Genomic DNA, 21,836 nt, shown 5'->3' on the forward strand with positions numbered 1-21,836 from the left:
GATCAACGAGATCTAGTGGGGCGAGGGAAAGCTGATTAGATTATTCTTTTTCACCCTCCTCCCTCCTACATCCTTCAGATTGCACCGATAAACATGCAGCCACAGCACGCGCAGATCGCGCTGAGTGTGCGCGCGGTGTCATGCAATTATCGTTAAACGCTTTTAATAAGCAAAACGGATACCTTTGGCGCACGGGTGACCCAGACATGGGGCAATCACTTCTTCTTCGTCTTTACTATCGCCACCCATCTGTTTAGAGCGTTAGTGTGTGTGTGTGTGTTTGGTTCGCGCTACACCACCAGCAGATCGTCACCGATCTTATGTAGAAAGAAGGCTTTTATTGGCCGTCCTTTCCTGCTGCTTGCTGCTTCGCGACCGATCGTGCAGCTGTTGGTGGCGTAAATTGTGTGGCATAAAACAAACCAACATTCGCGGCGAAGTTTGCAATGCAGAAGAACCCTTTTCATGCCACCACCACCACTAGCGATCGTACGCCGGAAAGTGCGCAATCAATCCATCTCGTCTCGAGGAAGGTTGCATCGTTTGGGAAATCGTGTGTATGCGCTGTGAGAGGTTGAATGCGCAAGCTTAGCGCATGTTAATGGGGGGGTGTGTGCACGAGTAGAGAAACAAGTGGCCAACCATTTATCGTAGCCAACTGTCTTTATAATAATAATAATAATAATCATCATCATCAGCATCGTTGCGCTGTGCCATCGTCGAACCGTCATTGCTAACGGGTATCCCGTTCAGTTTTTCCCGTGTACAGCATCCTTTCCGGTGAAAAATCTTTGTAAACTCCTTCCCCACCCCCTTGCCGGTACGCGTGCGCAAACGCGTCTAACAAATCACCTACTCGCATGATTAACTGCCCATTCCGCTAGCGTGTAAAATCTGCACACGCTTCTCTCCACGTCCGTGTGTAGGCGGACAGCTGGAATAGAACGAAACGGTTCTTGTAGAAAGATTGTCTTTCTTTCTGTCTTTGGCACGCATAGCTTAGGAATGTCTGCGCAGTGGCTTTCACCCAACGCGTGTCAACTGAAAGCTAAAGAGGGATGGTCAGCGCTTGATAACAGGTGTAGTAGGGTAAAGTGCCCGTATGCACCGAGCTTGATAAATGGCACAAACATAACGCGCTCAGCTTAAATAAGATATTGGTTTTACTCTGTGTTTTGTGTGGTTCGAAAACGCGTTTCAATTAATTATTCGAGTTAAAAAATAAGAGTTTGAAGTAATTTTTATCTGCGTGATCATCCGCAGAATTTATTTTAATCGGCTAATCGGATTTTTAATTTCAAAATTCAAATAAGTACATCATTTGCTCCCTCTAGCGGGAAAACATACAATTCACCATTTGTCAGCTGTCAAAAGTCACGATAGTGTTTACCTATTGCAAAACCGCGCACCGGTTACTTTGTAACAAACGACGATTACGCCGATCGTACGCCGGTCTCACCACCTACTCAGTGCCAAGCCGTTAGGAAAAGAAGATTAAATTAAGCAAATGCAATCATTCAATGCACCGCTAATCGTAGCGCCGTGGGAATTGCACCGCGCACCAGTCATTGATGAAGTACCCTTTGGGAATGCCATCCGAAGGCATGTCATCCACCGTCCACCAACTTTACGGCCGGCAATGGTGGCCCGCTTTATAAACCCGGGACAACATTTTGCACTAATCGTTACAACGCGCCGTTTTGCAGCCCCGATACATTGTGCACACTTTGTACCGGGCCCGGCTACACGTTGCTGGCGAGAGACACACTATCATGTACAGTTTATCTTATTTATTTATTTATTAATTTATATATGTCTAACTCTTGTCTTTTTCTTTCGGTCGTTCTCTCTATCCACAGATCAACGTCGCCGTCCAGTGTCTCAGTACGGATTTCAGCAGTCAAAAGGGTGTTAAGGTAATGTATATCGGTACCGCTTGATCGCTCGGTTCTCTGTTGCAATTATAATTTAACCTGTAGTGATTTCTCAGTCACAGAATCAAACAAACAAACCCAAGAAAAAAAGGAACAGAAAAACAAAACATCCTACTCACGCAATCGTGTCTTCATCATCTCCACCGTCCTCGACGAGATGATCGTTTTCGCAGCGTGATAGGTTAATTCGTTACTCCGATAGCTTGCTTTGGTTTTTAAAGGGGTTTGCTTTTTTTTGTTTTCGATTTTCCGATACCCTTACGGCCATCCAGCCGTCCCTAATGCGGCCGTCATAATGCTCATAATTGATTACTTAGCCAAGTCATGATGCGTCCCACTCCCGCCCGATCCCGGCATCATCATCGTCTGGATCAATCGGGGATTTGAACGGGTGGTGGTTTCGAGCCGCTTTCGAGCGATCGAGCACGGCATCTCCCTGTCGAGCGATCTTATTATTATTTATTTATTTTCCCCTTTTTTTTCTCCGCTACCGGGACCCCCATCCACCGGGGCTCGGGAGCTCGCCATCGCGCATAACCTAAGGCGTGCCAGGTGCCGCCGTTTGTGCACTTTCACACGTTTTCACTGGGATGTGTTTAACTGTGAGCTACCTTCACATCACCATCCTGCGCGAAGCTTTTTTGCGCTCATTCCAAAGGAGTTTTAGGATCTGCTAGCGGACCGACCAGCCCGACCAGGCTGCCCAGAGGCACTAAGGAAAAAAAATATCCCGTACGCTACACGCCCAACACACACACAACCGCCCTCTCGTGGGTCGCTTTCGCTGACAGGTTTGAATGATTGAGTAGCGGGTAGTTAGTTACCGGCTGTCATCAGGAAGATGTGCTCTCGCTCTCGCTCTTTTCGCGGACCAGAAAACGATACACACTACAAGGGTGTTGGTATGCGTTGATTTTTTCTAAATGAAAATAAAATGAAACGATGTGCAACACCCCATATTCTTTAAACCCATTTTCAATGACCATCGAATGTGGTGGCTCAAGGAGCTCCTTAACGCTGTCCGCAGGCTACGCTGTGTATGGTTGGAGCGAAAAAAAAATGGAGCGAAGCCTTCGTGGCCGTCCCTTCCCCATCCTATCGGGGATCATTATCATTATATGATTATTTGTTCATCATCGGCAAATTACGTTGAAATTGATAATGAGCAATTACTTGTTAGGGGTGCAGCAAGTGCAGACCGGCACCGTGCTACCTAAGCTCCTACTAGCGATCGACCTGACGGGAGAAAGATGGCGCAAGAGCGAAAGAGAATATAATTTATGACTCATAATGAAGATGGTGGGGTCCCTACTTACGCAGTGCGCCGCGCGATCGTGTGTAGCGCGAAGATGGTAAAACCAAAGCCACGCTTGATCTTCGTACCTAAACGGTAGGATTCCTAAAATGCGCCATAACTAATGATGATCATATATATATATATATACATACTTTTTGAATGAATCCTAAGTAATCCTCTACTCGCTCTTGCGACGACGCTGCCATCTGGTGGCAATAAATGAGTGGCTTACAGATTTGTTTTTTTTTCTCTCTCTTTTTCGTTGGCCGTGTCCCATTCCGGGGTCGCTTTATTGCACGGCTCCAAATGAATTGCGTCGAATTAAAAGCGGCCATCAATTCCACTTGACATTTTACTGCCCAGTTGTCTGTCATTATTCACGAAAAGCCTATTTGAAAACGGCCATATAAAACGTGCTAATCTAAGCGTGTACCCTAAGCTTACCATGTTTGTCGTACGATATTTGCAGGCAGTAAAAGAATTCGTTTATTATAACTATGGCGCTTTTTTTTTTATTTCGTCTGTTTAAGCTTTCCGTGCAAATTGTCCCGGTTCGGCAATCATCCTTAACCCTCGAACTGTTTCGCCTACAGAGTTCGCCCCGAAGTAAACAAAATAAGGCAAAACGAAGAAAACAAAAATACTTTAATCCACACGCTATCATAATCCGATCATTTCCGTCCGATTGTCTGTGCTGTAGACGAACACACTCACACTGGAGCGAGTAATGAAGCCATCTCCGGCGTTGACCATGAACGAACGGTGGTGGTGGTGGTGGCGGCCAGAAGGCAAAATGTCAGAACCGTTGATTGATCAATACATTTTCTAGTAATTAACGACAAGATTAAATTTAAATATTTCTACTCTGTGCCCGCCCGTTTGTTTTGCGTCGATAAGCTCCGAAGGCAACTGCGCGGATACTACTTTGTGGGAAGGTAAAACATACATTAAGAAGGGAAGAAATACCTGTGTCGGTTCAGGAGTACCACAACGCGCGCCTCCTCACAGTCCGCACTGGTTTCGGCTACTTCCTTAACACTTGAGCCGCAACGGAAACGCTGGACGTTCAAGTTCCCATGACGTTTCTTCGGGGTCAGCCATATACGAGCGCGACGCTTTGAGTTGCTGAGAGTTTATGATCACGCTGTGCGTGTATGTGTCATGTGGGTACGTGTGTTATGCTAATAATGATATAACTATTCGACGTTCCACCCGCCAACCCGCTGGTCAGATCAACATCAAACGTCTGCGTTTGTAAGTCCGCTTCCATCAGCAGCCGAGGTCGCACGGATAGTTGACGAGTTGACTCGCGATACTTCTGTTCGGCTACTAGCGAGCAGGCTCCTCTGCAGCACGATGCTATCTGGTGCTTAGCTGTGTGTGTGTTTTTTTTTTTGCTTCTGCACATGATGCCTTGGAAAGGAAGGACCGTACACCGTCGTCTATCTGATGCTCGAATCTAGAGCATGTCAATCGAAAGCGATTTGATTTTCGGAGGGATGCCCAATTTCTGCGTCCCGAGGTTACTCGTCGGGTGGCTCACTCTTTCTCTCTCTCTCACACACACACAGCCCAGTGCTGCTACCCAATTAGCGCAGTTGTGCATGCGTTCGGGTTTTCCCTCCGTCCATTCCCGGCACCTGTCCGGCATGTCCACGTCTAGGCAGATATATTAAAGCCCCACAGGGACAAGGGCCTGTAGCGGGTGGAGCGTCATGTCATCGGTTGGTGTTGAAGACTTTTGACATTTGATCGTACGATCTCCTAGGGCGCTCGGGCAAAATGGTGTACGCTTTTTGTTTTGCGCTCCAGGTCCTCTTCCTGGTAGAGAAATTCCACGGCCCGAGATAGGCCGAGAGATGTAACATCGAGATAGGGAAACAAGAATCTACGGTTTATTTATTTTACATTATGATGGCTTTCAAGACCCGCATAGTTAAGATCCGATTCTCGGTACACGTCCTGGCCGGGCCAAGCAAGTAGCTGCAGTAGGTGCGGCGCGAACCGCAACGGTAAAGCCAGACACTAACGGCCCCGGGGCCGAGCGAGCAGAAGGCTGGGAGCGAGTTGCAGGAGATAGATAGAAACAAAAACCAACCAACCGCTCCTGGACTAAGTAGTGTGGACACCGAGCGAAAGAACGGCGCGGACGGCGACACGGCACCATGGGTCAAGACACCGAAATCGGATCGGACTCGGGCTTCGCGCTTGGAAGCCGGACGGAAGAGGACGAGAAAAATCAACAATTTTTATCTGCCTGTCATTTGAGATAAATCCATGAATGAACATATTATAATATCTATAATCATAAGAGAAAAGAGATTCAGCTCCGCTCGGACATTTGGACCGCTCACAGTAAGGGTAAAAGGGTTGGAAGGGAAAAAAAACTTAAAACGAACTCTCCACCTCGATCCCTGGATGTCTGTGGACGCTGGGAACTGCTGGGAAACCTTCCCAAACCTTCCCAAGGCACAGCCGACAGGTGTTCTCCAATGTCCCAAGGCTCCGAGACCTGTGCTGGAGTACGTGAGGGGAAGAAAAAACTGAGCAAAACGTACCAAAGAAATCCATTATACAACATCGCTTGCGCGAAGCGGATTCGAAACAGGTAAACGCAAGATGGGATGCGAGAGAAAATAGGCGGCGGTGTGAGCAGACAAATCAATGACGGCTGGGTGATAAAATAAAGTAAACTTAAGTTAAAACCCTTTTTTTCGGAGCCGGGCCGCATCGGGACGGCAGGTTTAGGGACGCAAACGCAAAGGATTCAGTGGATCCTTCGTATATTCCTCTGGACCCGGGGGGAAGTACATTAAAAAGGGGAAATCGTTGAGGTTAAAGTGATTTTCTTTCGGAACGATCGTTTGTAATGAGCATCGGCGCGTTTATCTAGGATCTTCCTGTGAGGACCTATCCGTTGAAAAGAAAGGAATCATTTATTTAACCCTTCTTCGTCCCTTCATTAACACCGATATCGGGTCGGGAGTTAGAAATTTCAACGTTCTACCCTTTGTTTCTCATCGACGCATCAACTAATTTCTTCGTTTTTGATTCTTTTTCTACCATTTTAGGGTTTGCCGCTCCATCTCCAGATCGATACGTTTGAGGATCCTCGCGATACGAGCGTTTTCCATCGGGGTTACTGTCAAATCAAAGTCTTTTGTGATAAGGTAAGTCCCAGGAAGAAGTTAAAATTTACAATCAGGTGACATTATACAGTGATTGAGTTCACGAGCGTACAATTACTTTGACATTTGTCAACAAGCTTATTCCGTCCTGGACTTTGAAGCATCCACATTTGCATACGGTTGCCGTGATTTCATTCTACAAAGTTGAGCAAAAAAGGCATCCGTTACGCTTTAGTGTACCACTTTATATGCAGCTGTCAGTCGATATAAAATCTAATATGTATTTTAATATGACATACTTCTAGAGATATAGTTTACGCGCCGTGGTAGGCACAGATAAGCAGCCCGTCCGATGCGGAACCTTAAAACCTTCCTTTCTAAAAGGCTTACGGGGGAAACTCGAATGCAAATGAATGATAATTTTATGTTGATACTTCATCATCGTACGATGATGATCGTGCCCGACGCTCCCGAGTGTGCAGCGGATCGTTTCTGATTCAATTTATTAAATGCGCTTCCCGAGCCTTGCGCAGGACGTGGACGCTGGCAAACAACGCCGCAGGACACGTGTGAGCGTTGCAGCACATTGTTGCATGCTTTCGCCTGTATGTCTCACACACACACACACCCATCGAGACGGGATGCCCTTTCGGGATTGGCCTAAGTTAATCGATTAAGCGCACACCGCTTACCTGACGCGCCTAGCCCGTTGTCGTTGTCAACGTCGATCGATGTGCATCGATCGGGCGATCAAATTGTTCGCCCGCCTGCCACAGCTGCCCAATCCCCAACAACTATGTGTGGTATATATCCTTTGTGTGGTTCATGCGTGCCTCGATCCGCCATTACCCGGGGTAAAACGATGACGCCGCACCGATGGTTGCAATTATACGCAATTTGTTCTATAATTGATGAAACGACAGCTCATTAAAGGGACATTGGACCGAAATTGGTGCGCGCCGTGCGTGGACCACTGGCGCGTTGTGCATGGCGGGCGTTTTCGGAAAAGTTTCACAAAGTTTCTTTGTCGCCATCGATTGTCATCCGTGGTGCGTGAGGTCCCGACGTAAGAAGCGGCCCGAGAGTGATTATGCCCCCGCGGTAAACACGCACGTACGCACGCACGGTTCGCTGCAAAATGGCTACCGCCTTCGTGCAAACTCTCTATCTCTCTCTCTCTCTCTCTGGCGGATTGTGTTTCGAGGTTAACGTCGATCGATTCCTTCGATTCCTTTTTGGTTTTGCACCATCGTCGCCATAGCTTGAGGGGAAAGGAAACGCACTGAACACCGGCGGCAGGTTACGGTTACGCGGAGGTTCAATAAACTATGTCCTCTAGCTCACACACACACACACACGTGCGCAACGGAAAGGACGTCTATAATGGTTCCAATCCGGAGGTAATGCAAAGTGTCACTTAAGCGAAACAAATCGCAAACCATTAAACCGCCCGATCGATCGACCATCTGCGAGCGTATGTGCTCTAATTAAGGCACGATCGCAATTGAAACGAAACGCATTTTGCTTCTCTGCGGTGACACGGTTTCGGGGAGCGCGTTTGATACTTATGTTACGATCAATGCAACGTGTTAGTGCTTCACACCACCCGAACCCGAACCGGGGGAAGATATCTAGCCGGATGAAGTCATTCCACCAACACGCGGGCATTAAAATCACTCGCTTTACGGACATTCGATCTACTCCGTATCGCGCGGGATCTATAAAAAATAATTATTATTGTTAGGGCACGGTACACACCAGCGACACTTTACTTTAGCAGCGTGTTAAAGCTCTGAACTGGCATCAAACCTAAGACGACGGAAGGTGTTCGTGTTCTCAAAGAAAACCGTTCCGATGGAGCGAGAGAAACAGAACGGGTGATTTGCATAAATACTGACCGCGTCACACTAACCTCTCCGGTTGTCTTGGTCCAAGTGGATCATCAATTTAGATGTGCTCGTTTATATGGTTAAGCTTCCTTGTTGTAGTGGTCAAGCGATGGCACTCCATACTTTTGAGCAGAGCTAATATTCACCTAGTGCACACTGCACTGTACCGTCTATCTTCCCAGCTCGATCACATTCTTCGTGGTCGCGGAAGGTTAACCGTGAGAGAGCTTCAGAATGGAACGTGGGTGCGCAACCACGACGACGCCACTGTGCAACCGTTGAAAACAAATCAAATAAATAGCAGGTGCAGCCGGCAGATGAAGTTTGTGGTTCATTCGGTGTGCAGATTGTGTGCGATTGCAACATTTCCCGGTAGGGGGCGCAAGCAAGCGATCAGAGCCGAATAGAGCGGTTTTCAAGATGGAATAAGATATCGTAGCTTAATCGCTTGATCGTACAATAAACAACATACTTTGTATGGGTTCCCCGCTACAGTCGAAGATCACTATCGAGGCAAACGTCAAAATGACACACAAATTTACCACACTTCTGGCGCCTTTCGAGTGGACGGTCAATCTAATCTACGATCTCATTACGCCCTAATGCACACACCACGTCCACTTTCTTTGCTCCAGTTACGAAGCTTCGGCGCATGTAAGAATTCCTAATCCCAAAATGCGTGTACCCATTTTTGGAACGAGTGTGTGTGTGTGTGCGAGGAAACAATACACCGGCGACCGGGGTCAGACCCGCAAGACAATCACCTCGGGGGCATTCCACTCGATTGATGCGTTGTCATCTAGCAAGTGCGTGTTAGCATGTGCCACCCTTAACAGGAGCTAGCACACGATAACAAGCAGGCCAATCGGGAGAGGGGAGGAGAGGGGGGGGGGGGGTTGGCTTTCGATAGAGACATTTGACAGGTGTCAAAAAAAAAGGTTCGAAAGTAAGTCGCTCGTTCTCTCGCCGGGTGGGATTGGCGCTGACACATCGACCGCTCCTGACAGTAGTTTGCCCATTTAATCCGACCCATTGGGGAAAGGTTTATCGAATGGAGCGAACAAATCACCCATAACGGGCAGACACATTAGGATGGCGTGATATGCATACACGACGGTGTGTTTGTACTATGCATAATAACGTTTGTACCGGGTAAACTAACTACAGCGGCTAGAGCTAGAAGCCGACCACACTGCACCACCGCAGCAGTACCGGTGCGAACTAATTTGAATAAATTAATAAGAAATGTTTATGCAAAAATCTCAATCCAATGTCGGGAAGTTGTGCCCCTCGGTGTGCGCACACTGATAAAATGAAAGCAAACGCTATTTGGTCGATCGCACTGGCGGGTGGCGAAGTGTTTAAGGTAGGCTTAAATCTGATGCCTGGCTGCCTACCTACCCAGCCGGCAGTGGAGGGTACATTGTCACTGAAATATATGTAAGTGCCTCGGGGCCATCCTTCGCACCATACCGAGATGGAGAGAGGAAGTGCACACGAGAGTGCATATTCACGATATTGATTAGTTTTAATTGCACCACATGAGGGCCACTTTGCTGTCTCCTGTGTCCAGTGACACCCCACCCCGACCTCCAGAAGTACGCGGGTACAGGGAGGTTCAAGAAGAGTGCAAAAAATAACTAAATATCTACATGGAAGGAATTAAAAAAAAGCGCTCCCCGTCACACATTCTTCTACCCTGGAGCCGTGGCCGCTTATAAAATCATTTAATTGAGCCATTTATATATTAATTATTCATTTTTATCGCCGTACAGCGCTTCGCAGAGGCAACACCGACATTTGTGCCACCGCCGTGCTTGTTTGGATGCACACATTTACTTGCAAAGGATGCGAAAACTGCGCCAGCAGCAGATGCTGCACATTCTAGCGGTAGCGACATGGCGCTAATGACGAATTGAAAACCTTGTCACCATCCCCGGCCAGTCCGCTGGGGGAGGGAGATTACAGTGGTTTCCTCCGTAGGTTTTGATTGTATTTTTATCGCGTTCCCTTCTTGCGGACAACTTCTTAATGAACGATCGTTTCGGATCGTTTGCCGGAATTGCGACGCGCTCTCTGTGGAGGCACTCTTCCCACGACCCGCCGTACTACGGTCACTTTTCAGCCTCAATCGCTTAAGCTAAAGTACACATGTAGTACATGGCCGATAACCGGGTCCGAGACTCTTCACTAGCGTTTTTTTTTTCCCGCGCCAGATGGCGCTCGGACGAGCATTTCTCATTCACAATATTTCGACATTCGCCAAACACACAGACTCGCTGCGGTATAGGGTTGGTGGACGATGGGGGGGGGATTAAAATGCATAAAACTTTATATCAACCTGCATGGAAAATGGTAGATACCCCGTTTGCATCCCCCAAGCCCCTAGACACCTAGTAACTATCGACTCGAAGTCTGGAGACCGCTTGTCAGCAAAGTACAACCGGAGCGATATCGTAAAAATAAACAAGCAGCAGCAGATTGGCCAGTTACGGTTCGCATCCGTCCCAGTTGGTAGCGTGACCGTTCCTGCTTATCCTTCCCTTCCCATCCCCACCCCCCCCCCCCCCCCCGAACGACACGCCCGATTTCGCGACAGTGGTAACAATTTTTCAATAAATTTTATTGAAGCGATAATGGCCGCAAGTCATGATTTCTGAAAAGGAAGCAGACTACATTGATAGATGGGGTCTGTGTGTGTGTGTGTGTGTGTGTGTGTGTGTGTGTGTGTGTGTGTTCGTATGTGCCCGGGTATACGCGCGCGCACCGTTGTCGCGTTCCAATGTGTAGCAAAACAAACGGCAATCGGCTCCAGATGTCGCCAAATGGAACGTTGAACAGGTCTCGTCGGTGTTGCTGTTTCGTTTCGTTTCGTTTTTTTTCGTACTTCAATTTCTTACACCACTCGGACTTTGTCCCTTTTTTTTGCTCATTATATTCGCACGTCGTCAGATATTAACAATGTTCTGACATTTCCGAGTGTCCCAATCCCTTCGCCCTTTCTCCTTCATGCTTCCCCTTCCGGCAGGGTTATCGTTTCCCGCTGAACGTGGGGCCAGCATCACCAACTTGTACAGCGTTCTTGTGCTGATGTCTGTTTTGTACGGCCTGTCGCAACGATTCTGGCTCGCTAATGAGCCGTATGGATTGAACTTCCGTTTCTTGTTTTTTTATTTATTTATGTTTTATAAAATATTTCGTACGGTTCGCTCTTATTCCGATTCACGATCGCAACCCACGGTTGGAATGATCGGTGTTTTATTTGCTCCACGTCCAAACGGAGCAGCCAGACATCGGGGAAGCGAAGCGAAGAGACAGTAAAATGGTGAACGAAATCGTTACAAATGTACTTTATTCTCTTTTAAAAGCAAACGCGCTTAAAGGGATATAATTTGTCGTTTGTTCTGTTTTTTTTTTGCTTGTGGCAGAACATCCATTACCGATTTAATCTTCTATTAGCATTTTCACATTTCGTCACATTTTTAATGTGGCAAAATTGCGAAGCTCCATCCATCAGAACTCCTTGCGCTTTTTTTTTGCCCTCTCATTCACCTGATCGTATTCTTCAGGTCCTTTCCTTTCGTTATCCACCACGCGATGCGATCCTCGGCAGGCATTAAATTAAGATATCCATCTGCGCGCTCAGTTTCGGCAGCCCATAAACTATAAAAAAGGGGAAAAGTGACCACCGCCTGAAGCGCATCCCGTCGGGTTCACCTATCGGGGAAAGATTTATGCGCGAGGCCAACCGCAAAAGCTTCCCGGACCACTGGATCCTGGCGATCGCGAGCGATCGTACCAACTCCACCTGTACGGCATCGTACGGCGAGCGACTTGTGGTTTCTTCTAATAAATCTGTTAAATACCCCATGTGTCCGATATGATAGCGTGTGCTTTTCTTTTCCCCGGGCTGGGCAGACCGCGGCCCCGAAGGGCAACCTTACGGAACGAGACGCCATCATCATATCTGATCCCATCGTTCGGTCCACGGTGGAAAAGGAACGCCTCACACACTCTAGTGCGTTGATCGATCTCGGTCTGTTGTGTGCGGCTAATAAATTTTTAAACCTCAACCACGATCCCTCTCTAATCCTGGGGTGCGATCTTTACGGAACGAGCGAATCAGCGCTCAGCCAGCCCGGTCACGGTTTGCTTTAGCAAAATCTGAATATTAAAATCAACACATTAGCAGTGGGTGATGAATTGTGTGCAACTTTCATGTGTCCAACAGTTTAATTTAAAAAAAGTCCCATAATTTCTTCAATCAGCAAACACCTGCGCTGGTGGGCCCCTCAAATGCCTACCATTGTTGGTGTTATGTGTGGATAAAAGAGCGCCTGAAATCGGCTTTCATTCCGAGCTTAAAGCTCCGTGGTCGAAAACGGACCCATACCGTTTGTCGGTATGTAAATTATTGGCATCATTTTTGTGATTTATGGCTTTTGTTGGTGTGATAAAAACCCGAGGCAGACGAATCTGACCGAGATATAGTGCTCCGCAGCTCCTAACGCGTTTGAATATTTATGCAAAAATGTCTACGCGAAATGTTTGTGTTCTAGTGCAGGGGGACGATAGAGCAGAGAAGCATCAACAAGCTCAATGCAGTAGCGGAGTCCGAAGTCCATCGGATGATGGTCGTGGAGCGTCCACAATCCACAATAGCGCACCATTCATCCGTTTGACTTTGTGTGCGAATTTCGCCTCGATATGGATTCCCTTGGCGATAGAGATAGGTTTATTACACTGCCCCTCAAATAAAGGTCTCGCGCGGGTCGTCCGATCACACATCGTTATAAACGCAAAATATATGGCTTACCCGATTAGATCTATGCTAGCTCTTCCTCCTGTCCATGGCCCTGAGCAACGGCGAGCGAGCGAGCCGATCATTTCTCCCCGTAGGGGGGGCCACATTATTCCGTGAACTGTGTGCGTTTCGGAGTTTCTCGCAATATTTATGTGTGCATTTGCGCGATAAGAAGAGTCGTCGTGTCGATTTGAGCAAAATTAATGCTTCACGCACAGTAAAAAGCAGCCCGAAACTAACGCTCAATACGAAAGACTTGAGCTGTGCGGCAGCAAGCGACGAACCTTTTTGGCGAAGGGTTTTGTATGTTTGTATAAAAAAGGCACCGTTCAAATTGTGCATCCGGCGCGTCATTCACACACACACACCGGCCACGATCACATCCATTAGTGGACAGCCGAAAATTGCCAATTACGCGTGTCGGATGCAAAGTGTCAAAATATGACAAACTTACCTGGCCGTGTGAACTTACCAAAGCGATTCCATCGCCGGACAGCAGTGTGATTCGAAGTTTTGCAGTTTGGCTGTAAAAAAGCAAACCGAAGGAAGCAAAACAGTACCTTTCAGGGGGGTTTTCCTTGTGCACTGGCTTGCGCAAAGGATGATGCCACAATGCATCGCACCGGCAAGGTGTAAAAAGCGTAAAAACGCAACGTTTTACGGGAAGGAAGAGAAACAGAAAAAAAAACAGAGCCAGAACCGTAACCTTTCGGGTTTTGGTGTGTTTCTTCCTTTCCTTGCTGGCCAGCGAAGGTGCTTTTAGCATGTTTTTTCGAGCTTCGCTGCAGGACAAACAAAAGAACGCAAACCCTGTTGCTGCAAGGTTTTACTTCGGCAAAGGTTTCGTTCTTTATGCTTCCACCCTTTTTTGTGCGTGTGTTGTTTGGGTACGGACATCGTACTGTACTGCATAGTTTGCACTCATAAAAATACACTCATTTCAAAGCGGCATTTGCCGGTGTAATGTGTTTCTCACGATTTTCTTCTTCTGGAGGAGGTGTTGTTATTGCTACAACGGCGTCCTGTTTTTTTTCTCGAAAGCTTCTACATCCTTTGACTGAGAGGATGCCGTTGCTTATCGTTAACTGCTAATAAGAAGCGCCTTAGTTTTTAAGCAAAATTTCTCCCAGAAAGCAGAAAAAGGACATTTAAATGTTACTCTTCAAATAATCATACTACGTACAACAGATGCAACACCAATCCCAGCTGCAAGACAGTTTGGTTTTGATTATGATGAATGTGTAAGACAACATAATTCTCATGTTGGTCGAATAATTGCGTGCGAGTGCGATTGGGTTTGCCACACGTATCTGCACGGTCCACCCCGAGCTTTTGCCGCCCCGGGGGGGGGGGGGGGGGGGGGGGGGGGGGGCAAGCAACCGCATAAATGTAGCTCACTGGCCAGTTCGTTCCGTGCGGGTCCGTCCTTCGCGGTAAATGTTTATTAAAATCCCATTATTCTTTCATTTTTGCATTGCCCGTGCATTAAATGCACACACACACGCGCACCCGTCTCCTAATGCAGGGCATCCGTTTGCATTGCTCGCTTTGGTCCGAAGATTCATTGTAGCATCGCTACTCGGGTTCTGCTCCGTCTGCCAATCGAACACCCCCGAGGGCACAATACCGGCCGCTGCGGTTTATGAAAGTGTTTATGCGCGTTGCGAAACGACCGTCCCACTTAGATAACAAAATGGCTTTTGCGGGGGGGTGGATAATCGATAACCATCCAAGAAGCGTAACTCGGGTCCGGCTTTCCAGAACCGTGCACACGCCCTGGCATCAGGTAAGGTGAAAAATTCACTAATCACATTATGTAAAAGGTTCGTTTGCCTCTTCCATGCAGCTATTTGCTGCTACTGACTGTTGTGCATAAACCGGCTCGGATGTCTTGTAAAAGCGGCAAAAATTTTCTGCCCCGGGCGACAAGAGCGCGACACGAGTGACTGCGTATCGGAATATAGTTCGCTTCACGCCAACAGTCTGTGTGTCTGGGGACAACATTAAATGGGGTGTAAATGTATCGTCCGATGACTACTTCATTCCGGGCGCGCACTGCTGGAGAGCGCAAATAGAAGAAGCTCCTTTTTATTTTGCAGTCGAGAAACAGCTCTTCAAGAAGATGTCGCTTTGGGGCACTTCTGCTTGTGAGTAGTGTAACGGGAAGCGACGTTCTTCCTACTACTGGCAAAGCTGATTTGAAGCACCATTAAATTAAAAATTCTTGAGACAAGACTTGCAGATGAACACGGTTTGCGATCTACAAAAATGTTCTAAACCCTTTTAGTCCTTATTTTGTGTAGAGAAAAATGCTCTATTTCTATTGAATGGCATTTAAAATTCATTCTAAAGCCGCCTTTTGATGTTCTGAAAGAAATCTCCTCTGCTACAATGGCGCCCTCTACCAGAATCGCCTGGTACTGACATGACAGCCAGGGAGAGTGTAATAATTAATTTAATTAAAGTAAAAATTTCCTCTTCTCTTGTTACTTACGATTTTTTCCCCAAAATTATACTCCTCAAAATATAATCATTCAGTGTGGTCTTATTTACGATTATTTGCAACAACGTTCTGCTAAACATGTGTTCCGCAAAACGTGATGAAAACCCCAACGAAAGCACATACATCATAATCATCATCACTTCATCCCAAAACAAAAAAAAGTAACAACCTCAGCAAATGAGTGACGAACATTACGCTGTACATTCGTAGCGTGGCACGAACTTGGTTCTCACCCAAACACCACCACAAAAAAACGAGCCTATGTTCACAACATATGAAAGAAAATAAAGCTTCATTCATATGATTAGCCACTCGTCCTGATGGTGCCTCTCGCACACACACAGGGCACGCACGCGAAAAAACTTAATGGAAACTCAAGGGAATCGGGGGTCGTAAAAATCTGTACCTAGTAAGTTCGATGCGTTTATGACCCGCGCACGGAGCCTGCGTTGGAAGGAGCACTTTCAAGTGCATAAAATCGTTTCCTTCTCTTCCCGCTTGTTTTTTTTTTTACCTGTTGTGTGTGCTCCACTGGAACACTTTGCGAACAAATCTCCGAGCGAATGCGGGACAATCCCATATTTTATGCTGTAATTTGCAATTTAACTCCATTTACCGCTGGCCGAAGCGATGATGGGGCCGCGTTCGTGTTCCGTTTTTACGGTTTTGTGATGAGTTTTCTGCGCAGCAGCAGCGTGCCTTGATGCGCGCGCGCTACCGTGCCTTTTGATGGTTCGGGATGCTCTTGCCGAGACTATTTGCACTACGTTTATTTGAGCTCGCGGACGCTGGTAGCAGGGCACCAGCAGGCCCGACACCCAACATCGAGCGCTAGTAAAATTTTATAAGTCCATTTTTAACCCCGTTTTCATTAGCCGCGGTTCTGAAGTCGTGCGCGAAGATGGCTTTAAAATAAGACTTGCACTTGCTGGGCATGGCGAGCGAGCGCGCACACACGCACACGCCGTGCAGCCTTACAAAGATGTTCCATAATGTAATGATCATCATAATCATAAAAACACATTTCACAGTTCACTATTACGTGTGTGTGTGTATAGGGAGTACGCACTTGCTGCTGGAACCTTGCCGCTTGTGGTTGGGGCCCCACAGCACAAGGATGATGATGAGATGATCCTCTCGGGGGATGTAGCAGACTTTAGGGGCCAGATACTCTTCGCTACGGTAAAACAAAGTCAAAGAAACGAGAACGCCGAGTAGTTTATAACGGCCATTTCTTCATACCCGGGTGGTGTTCCCGGGATTAGGCCGGAAATTCTTCCCGCAAGGCAGCATATCGGTGCATGTGCGGTGATGAATAAGTGCGCATTTTATTGTGTCAATCATTCGCAGTACGCAGTAAAGCATCAATCATCCGCAAATCGTTTCCGCCCTGCGCGCACTGGTGGTGCAATTTGTGCTCGCCGGTGCACCAGGAAGCACCCCACAAATTTGTTGGAATGTAAATCCGCCGGGGCGAGCGAGCGGACCCGTGCGTCCACTACTGCGAATGATGCGCCCTCTGGTGGTGGCTAGCCGTGAAGGCTGTCGCTTTACTAACGGAACTGTCAAAATACGCACAACGGGCACGTCTTTCGTGCTGCTGCTGCTGCTGCTGTTGTCTTATGCACCGTAATTAATACCTCTCACATGACCCAACTGCTCTGCCCAGTTGTGTCCTGAGGCCTGCGGGATAACGCAAGCCTACCGCTAGGTGTGTATGGATATTTAGTGAACTAACTAATCTTGCCCCTAGCCCTCGATCCCACCTTATCCCGATCGCGCCTGCAAAACAGGTGGTCTTCCTAGGGCGATGCGTCAGGGTCCGTTGCAGGCTTTTTGCGGAACGGAAAACAAAGGGAACGAAGTAGGTGGAACGAACGAGGCAAGGATCAATTTGTTCGCGGGCTGCGTTCCGCACGCACGCCGCGAGAGTAGAAATTAATATAATCATAAATTATGCACGGCTTGATGTGGCGTAGGAACGAACACAGGCGGTGATCAGCGGCGATACGCTTCCGTCCCGAACGGAGGTCGTACCGAGTGTGAGACTATTCTTATTGCGTGCACCAAAAGAGCGCACTTGGTACCATGTGTGTGTTTCTGCGGAGGCTGTGCTAAAATTACACCTTCCCAGGGCGAAAGTGCATCGGACGCACTCACACGCACACTGACTCCATTGCACTGCTGCTCAGTTGCAGTTAAGATAACAACCGGACTGTGCACGCCGTTAAAGACAATGTAGCTCGCAATCGCCGGCCACAGCAGCAGCGCCGCGTGTGGTAGCCACCAAGGATCCGCGTCCAACGATCGCATGATCGTTCAATGATTAATGCTACTCCGGTCGGGTGGCAGAAACTATGGAGCGAATGGGATCTCTCCAAGAGCTTACGTTTCCGGTATCCTAGTATCAACATTGTCGGACGGTGACCTCTTTTCTCGGCCACCACGTTCTCGGATATTCGATCATCCCGAAGTCCGAAATATTTGCCGGAACGGAACGGATGGGGATGAACCCCTTCCTCGCGAAAGCCTAATGGATGGTGGAGCAGCCAGGATTGCAATTTGTCGTACCGCTAGGTTTCACGTGTAGCTCCGTTGTCGTGTTTGGAGACGCCTCTACATAACCGCCAACAAACGCATCGCCGGCTGGACGAATGAAGTGAATTAATAAAATCATTTGAAAACCCATTACTGCTGCTGACAGCGGCTGGAAATTGCATTGCTTTCGAGGCAGACGTTCTATCGTGCGTCTCGGCCCGATCTTCACCAGTGTGAGCGGTATGACACATACCATTCGGCCCTTAGTAACCATGGAGACGATCGTTTTGTAGGATGCAGTGGTGCAAATAATCCCATGACGACGCAATCCCCGTTCGTGTGTGTATAGTTGCAAAGTACCTCCGTGTCGCGTACCTCATTCCATCTTCTTCCAGTGCAGTGCCTACCCGTTATGCGATAGATGCAACAATATTTTAGCCATTTTTAATGAAGATAAGCCTCGTATAATCTGTGCTATAAAAATGAAAAATATCTACATTGCGCCCCGTGTGACTGTGTCGGGTGAGGGCACCGCAGAGGGTAACGCATTCACTTGTTGCAACACCATTATTGACCGTGCGTAGAGGTGCACACTGCGAAATCTTCACCATCCATCCGGGTGACCACCAGGCCTCACCGTAAAGCATCCCTTTTCCCAAGCGCAAAAACCGATTCCAACGATCGTATGGAAATTCCTGCTAAACGCAGCAACCTCCAAAAGATTACAGTTAGCGGACCGACAAAAGTGTACACACCTTGTTGCTTGTTCCACTTGGCAGCAGTCTGCGCATCGGTTGTGACCGGTTTACTAAATTTCCCGTAACGTTTCAGGCAATGCGGTGATGGAAATTTTAGTGTCAGCTTCTGTCTCCCGATCACATGGCGAGATGCAATTTTGCTTAGTGTAATGCATCCGTTACCATGGGGATGAGCTCAGTGATCCGGAGAGGAATGAGATCATCCGTGCGATTTCCGATCGTTCGCACGGGATGTTTAATTTGTTTTTTATGTGTTTTCATACCACCGACAGGTGAATTTAACTATCTTTTTTAACGATCATTCTGTATTAGCGGCGTGTGTAGTTATTCTAATGAGGGAACATAGTTTGTGTCATCGAAATTAATGCTACAACTGCTCGCTTCGCTTCTTTTCTGCTTCTCTAACACAGGGTGCCGAACGGAAGACACGTGACGAGGAACGACGGGCGGCAAAGCGCAAGATGACTGCAACTGGAAGGAAAAAGTTGGACGAACTGTACCACCCGGTTGTCGATCGATCGGAGTTCTACGGTATGAGTGACCTGCTGAAACCGCCAGTCCTGTTCTCACCTTCGGAGGACATTGATAAGGTAAGCAAAGCATTTAGGTCATCATTTCAATTTTTACTAAGCGTAACGATCTCTCTCACAGCTAACATCGATGGACATGCAGTTCTACGGACACGATGCGGACTCTCTCTCCGGCACGTCGGACAACGTTAAATCACCGTTCCTGCTGCACGCCAACAAACCGGCCACACCAACGCTGAAGTTCCACAATCACTTCCCACCGGACGTACCGACGTGAGTACAGCGAAAAAGTCGGCTAGAACTTCCAGTTTACGGGGGCTTTCTGTACCGAGATGAGGATCGCCCATTCAAATTGGGCTTGAACACAAACGTCTCTCGGATGCCCCGCGTTTATGGAGTACTTACTAATCTGGATTTTTTTTCTGTTTTCACTCCACAGTGACAAGAAAGATCCGAGCATCATCATGGACGGTTCGCTGGTGGCAAACTCGATGGTTGACTTTACGCCCCAGATCAAACGCCAGCGAATGACACCGCCGCTCAGTGAGCGGGTGATGTTGTACGTGCGTCAGGACAATGAGGACGTGTACACGCCACTGCACGTCGTCCCACCGAGCACGGTTGGGTTGCTGAATGCGGTAAGTTGCTTGACAGCGGCAAACTAAGGAATGTTTGAATTGCGGCACTTAAAAACAAAACCATGCGAGACAAAACCTGCGAGCTAGTGTGTGTAGATTGTTTGAAATTCTTGAATCAAAATTTTGGAACTTGATCACTAGCAAATGTTTTTGTGTTATCGTTTGTTTTGTTTTTATTTTCTTCTCCTACTTTGCCTGCATAACCTCGTCCCACACTCAACAAATTCAAAATTCAACGGATCTCGCAGCTACTGTGATGATCCAAAAGATGACAGCTGTCATGGAAGTGCAGTGGATCAACTGACATTCCACATCGAAGTGACAGCTGTCATTCGGTAAGAAAGCAAAGATGCCTTGCTTTCTTACCCGAAATCGGAAGGATAAACCTAAGGTTACACACACAAACCCCTACACATTTGCGCCAATAACCAATATTTGTATGTAAGTGTGTGTGTTTTGTATGTGTATGTCGATAACGGGATTAATCTCAGCACCTTCTTTAACGATAATGATTACTATTTTGTTGTTTGTTGCCATGGACACTAGCACTCCGCTGCAGCACAGAAGCAGAAGCAGGTGTTGGCCGTGTTTTGCGCTCTAATAACCGAATCAGGGGATTCGCCTGTTGGCCGTTGCACAAATGCACACTTTTTTTTATTGCGCTACGTCACATGTTGCTAACTGTTACGTTTGTTTCGTTATCCCTGCTCCTCCCGCTTATCCTCCCATCCCATCCCACCCTGCTGCACAGTAAGCTGGTGCACGATCTTGAAGATCATCGATCGTCCACAGGATCGAGAGATAGAACCCTCCCAACAAAAAAAAGGATCCCAACTAACTTCCTGCCTGATGCCAACTCAATGCCAACGGAATTAAGGTGTTAAACGATAAGACAATAATTAAAGGAAAGAGTCTAGAACCCGCCGAGGAAGAAGGAACAGTGACGGTTTTCCCTTCCTGAGGTGGTTATAGATGGTGTGTTCCCTTTTGCTATGTTGCTAACAAAATCACACTTTGCGTCAGCTGAGCACCACAACAAAAGCCTTACGACTCACCGGTCAAAGACAAATTCTGTAAGAGTTTGATTGAATGCCCAAACTTTGAAGAAGCATGCTATCTCTCCCACTATCCCACTCTATGTCCCAAGGCTCAAGGGGAAGCTCTCCCGACATTGCTTATAAATCAGGAAGACGATGTTCCCAACGTCCAAGGATTCAACCAAGGTTTCAAACTTCAAAACCGATAGGAAAGATATTGTTTATTGGCACAAATCGTTAGATGGTTTTATTCTTCCCGAGACTGAATTTGAATTTTGCGCGAAGAGGCAAACAAAGAGGGGCTGTCTTTGAAGCGAAGGAACGTTGGCACACATTCTTTCGTTTGTTGTTGTTTCTTGTTTGCTTTTTTTGCTCACACCAAAAACCCACCTCTCTATCTGTTTTTCTCCTTTTTGCATTTGCAGATTGAAAATAAATTCAAAATTTCCTCGTCGAGAATTAACACTATTTATCGCAAAAATAAGAAAGGGTAAGTTTCTCATGAGTTTCCTTCCTGATGTTGCTATCTTTTCTTCTTCCTGTTATGTCTTCCTATGTTTTTGTTTGTTTTTTTTTCATTACTATCTGTTTGTGATTTGATTAGATTTGTTGTGTTCGTTGTGTTTTTCTTTCATTTTGCATTGTTTTCATTACAATATTCCTTTTTAATATTTGTTTTTGTATTTTTTATGTAGTTTTTACTTCTTTTTTTTTGCTGATACATTTCTACGTATCAAACTGAAGGGTTTTTTTATTTTTTAATGAAATTTGTCGGCTTGC

At 47.1% G+C, this 21,836-nt stretch overlaps 1 protein-coding gene across 2 annotated transcripts in view; it reads left to right on the forward strand.

Annotated features, from left to right (window-relative positions):
* Nucleotides 1–21,836, forward strand: part of LOC118512853 (protein grainyhead-like) — a 184,314-nt gene that overhangs the window by 158,211 nt on the left and 4,267 nt on the right. The window contains exons 12-17 of one of the 2 annotated variants that reach the window (XM_036057924.1): nucleotides 1,860–1,916; nucleotides 6,303–6,401; nucleotides 19,262–19,441; nucleotides 19,503–19,654; nucleotides 19,821–20,019; nucleotides 21,482–21,546. In XM_036057924.1, coding sequence (XP_035913817.1) covers nucleotides 1,860–1,916; nucleotides 6,303–6,401; nucleotides 19,262–19,441; nucleotides 19,503–19,654; nucleotides 19,821–20,019; nucleotides 21,482–21,546 — 752 coding nt within the window. The remainder of the gene's footprint in view (nucleotides 1–1,859; nucleotides 1,917–6,302; nucleotides 6,402–19,261; nucleotides 19,442–19,502; nucleotides 19,655–19,820; nucleotides 20,020–21,481; nucleotides 21,547–21,836) is intronic. The other variant, XM_036057926.1, reaches the window with a different exon arrangement.

Source organism: Anopheles stephensi, chromosome 3 (genome assembly GCF_013141755.1).
Source record: "Anopheles stephensi strain Indian chromosome 3, UCI_ANSTEP_V1.0, whole genome shotgun sequence".
Classification (NCBI taxonomy): Eukaryota; Metazoa; Arthropoda; class Insecta; order Diptera; family Culicidae; genus Anopheles; species Anopheles stephensi.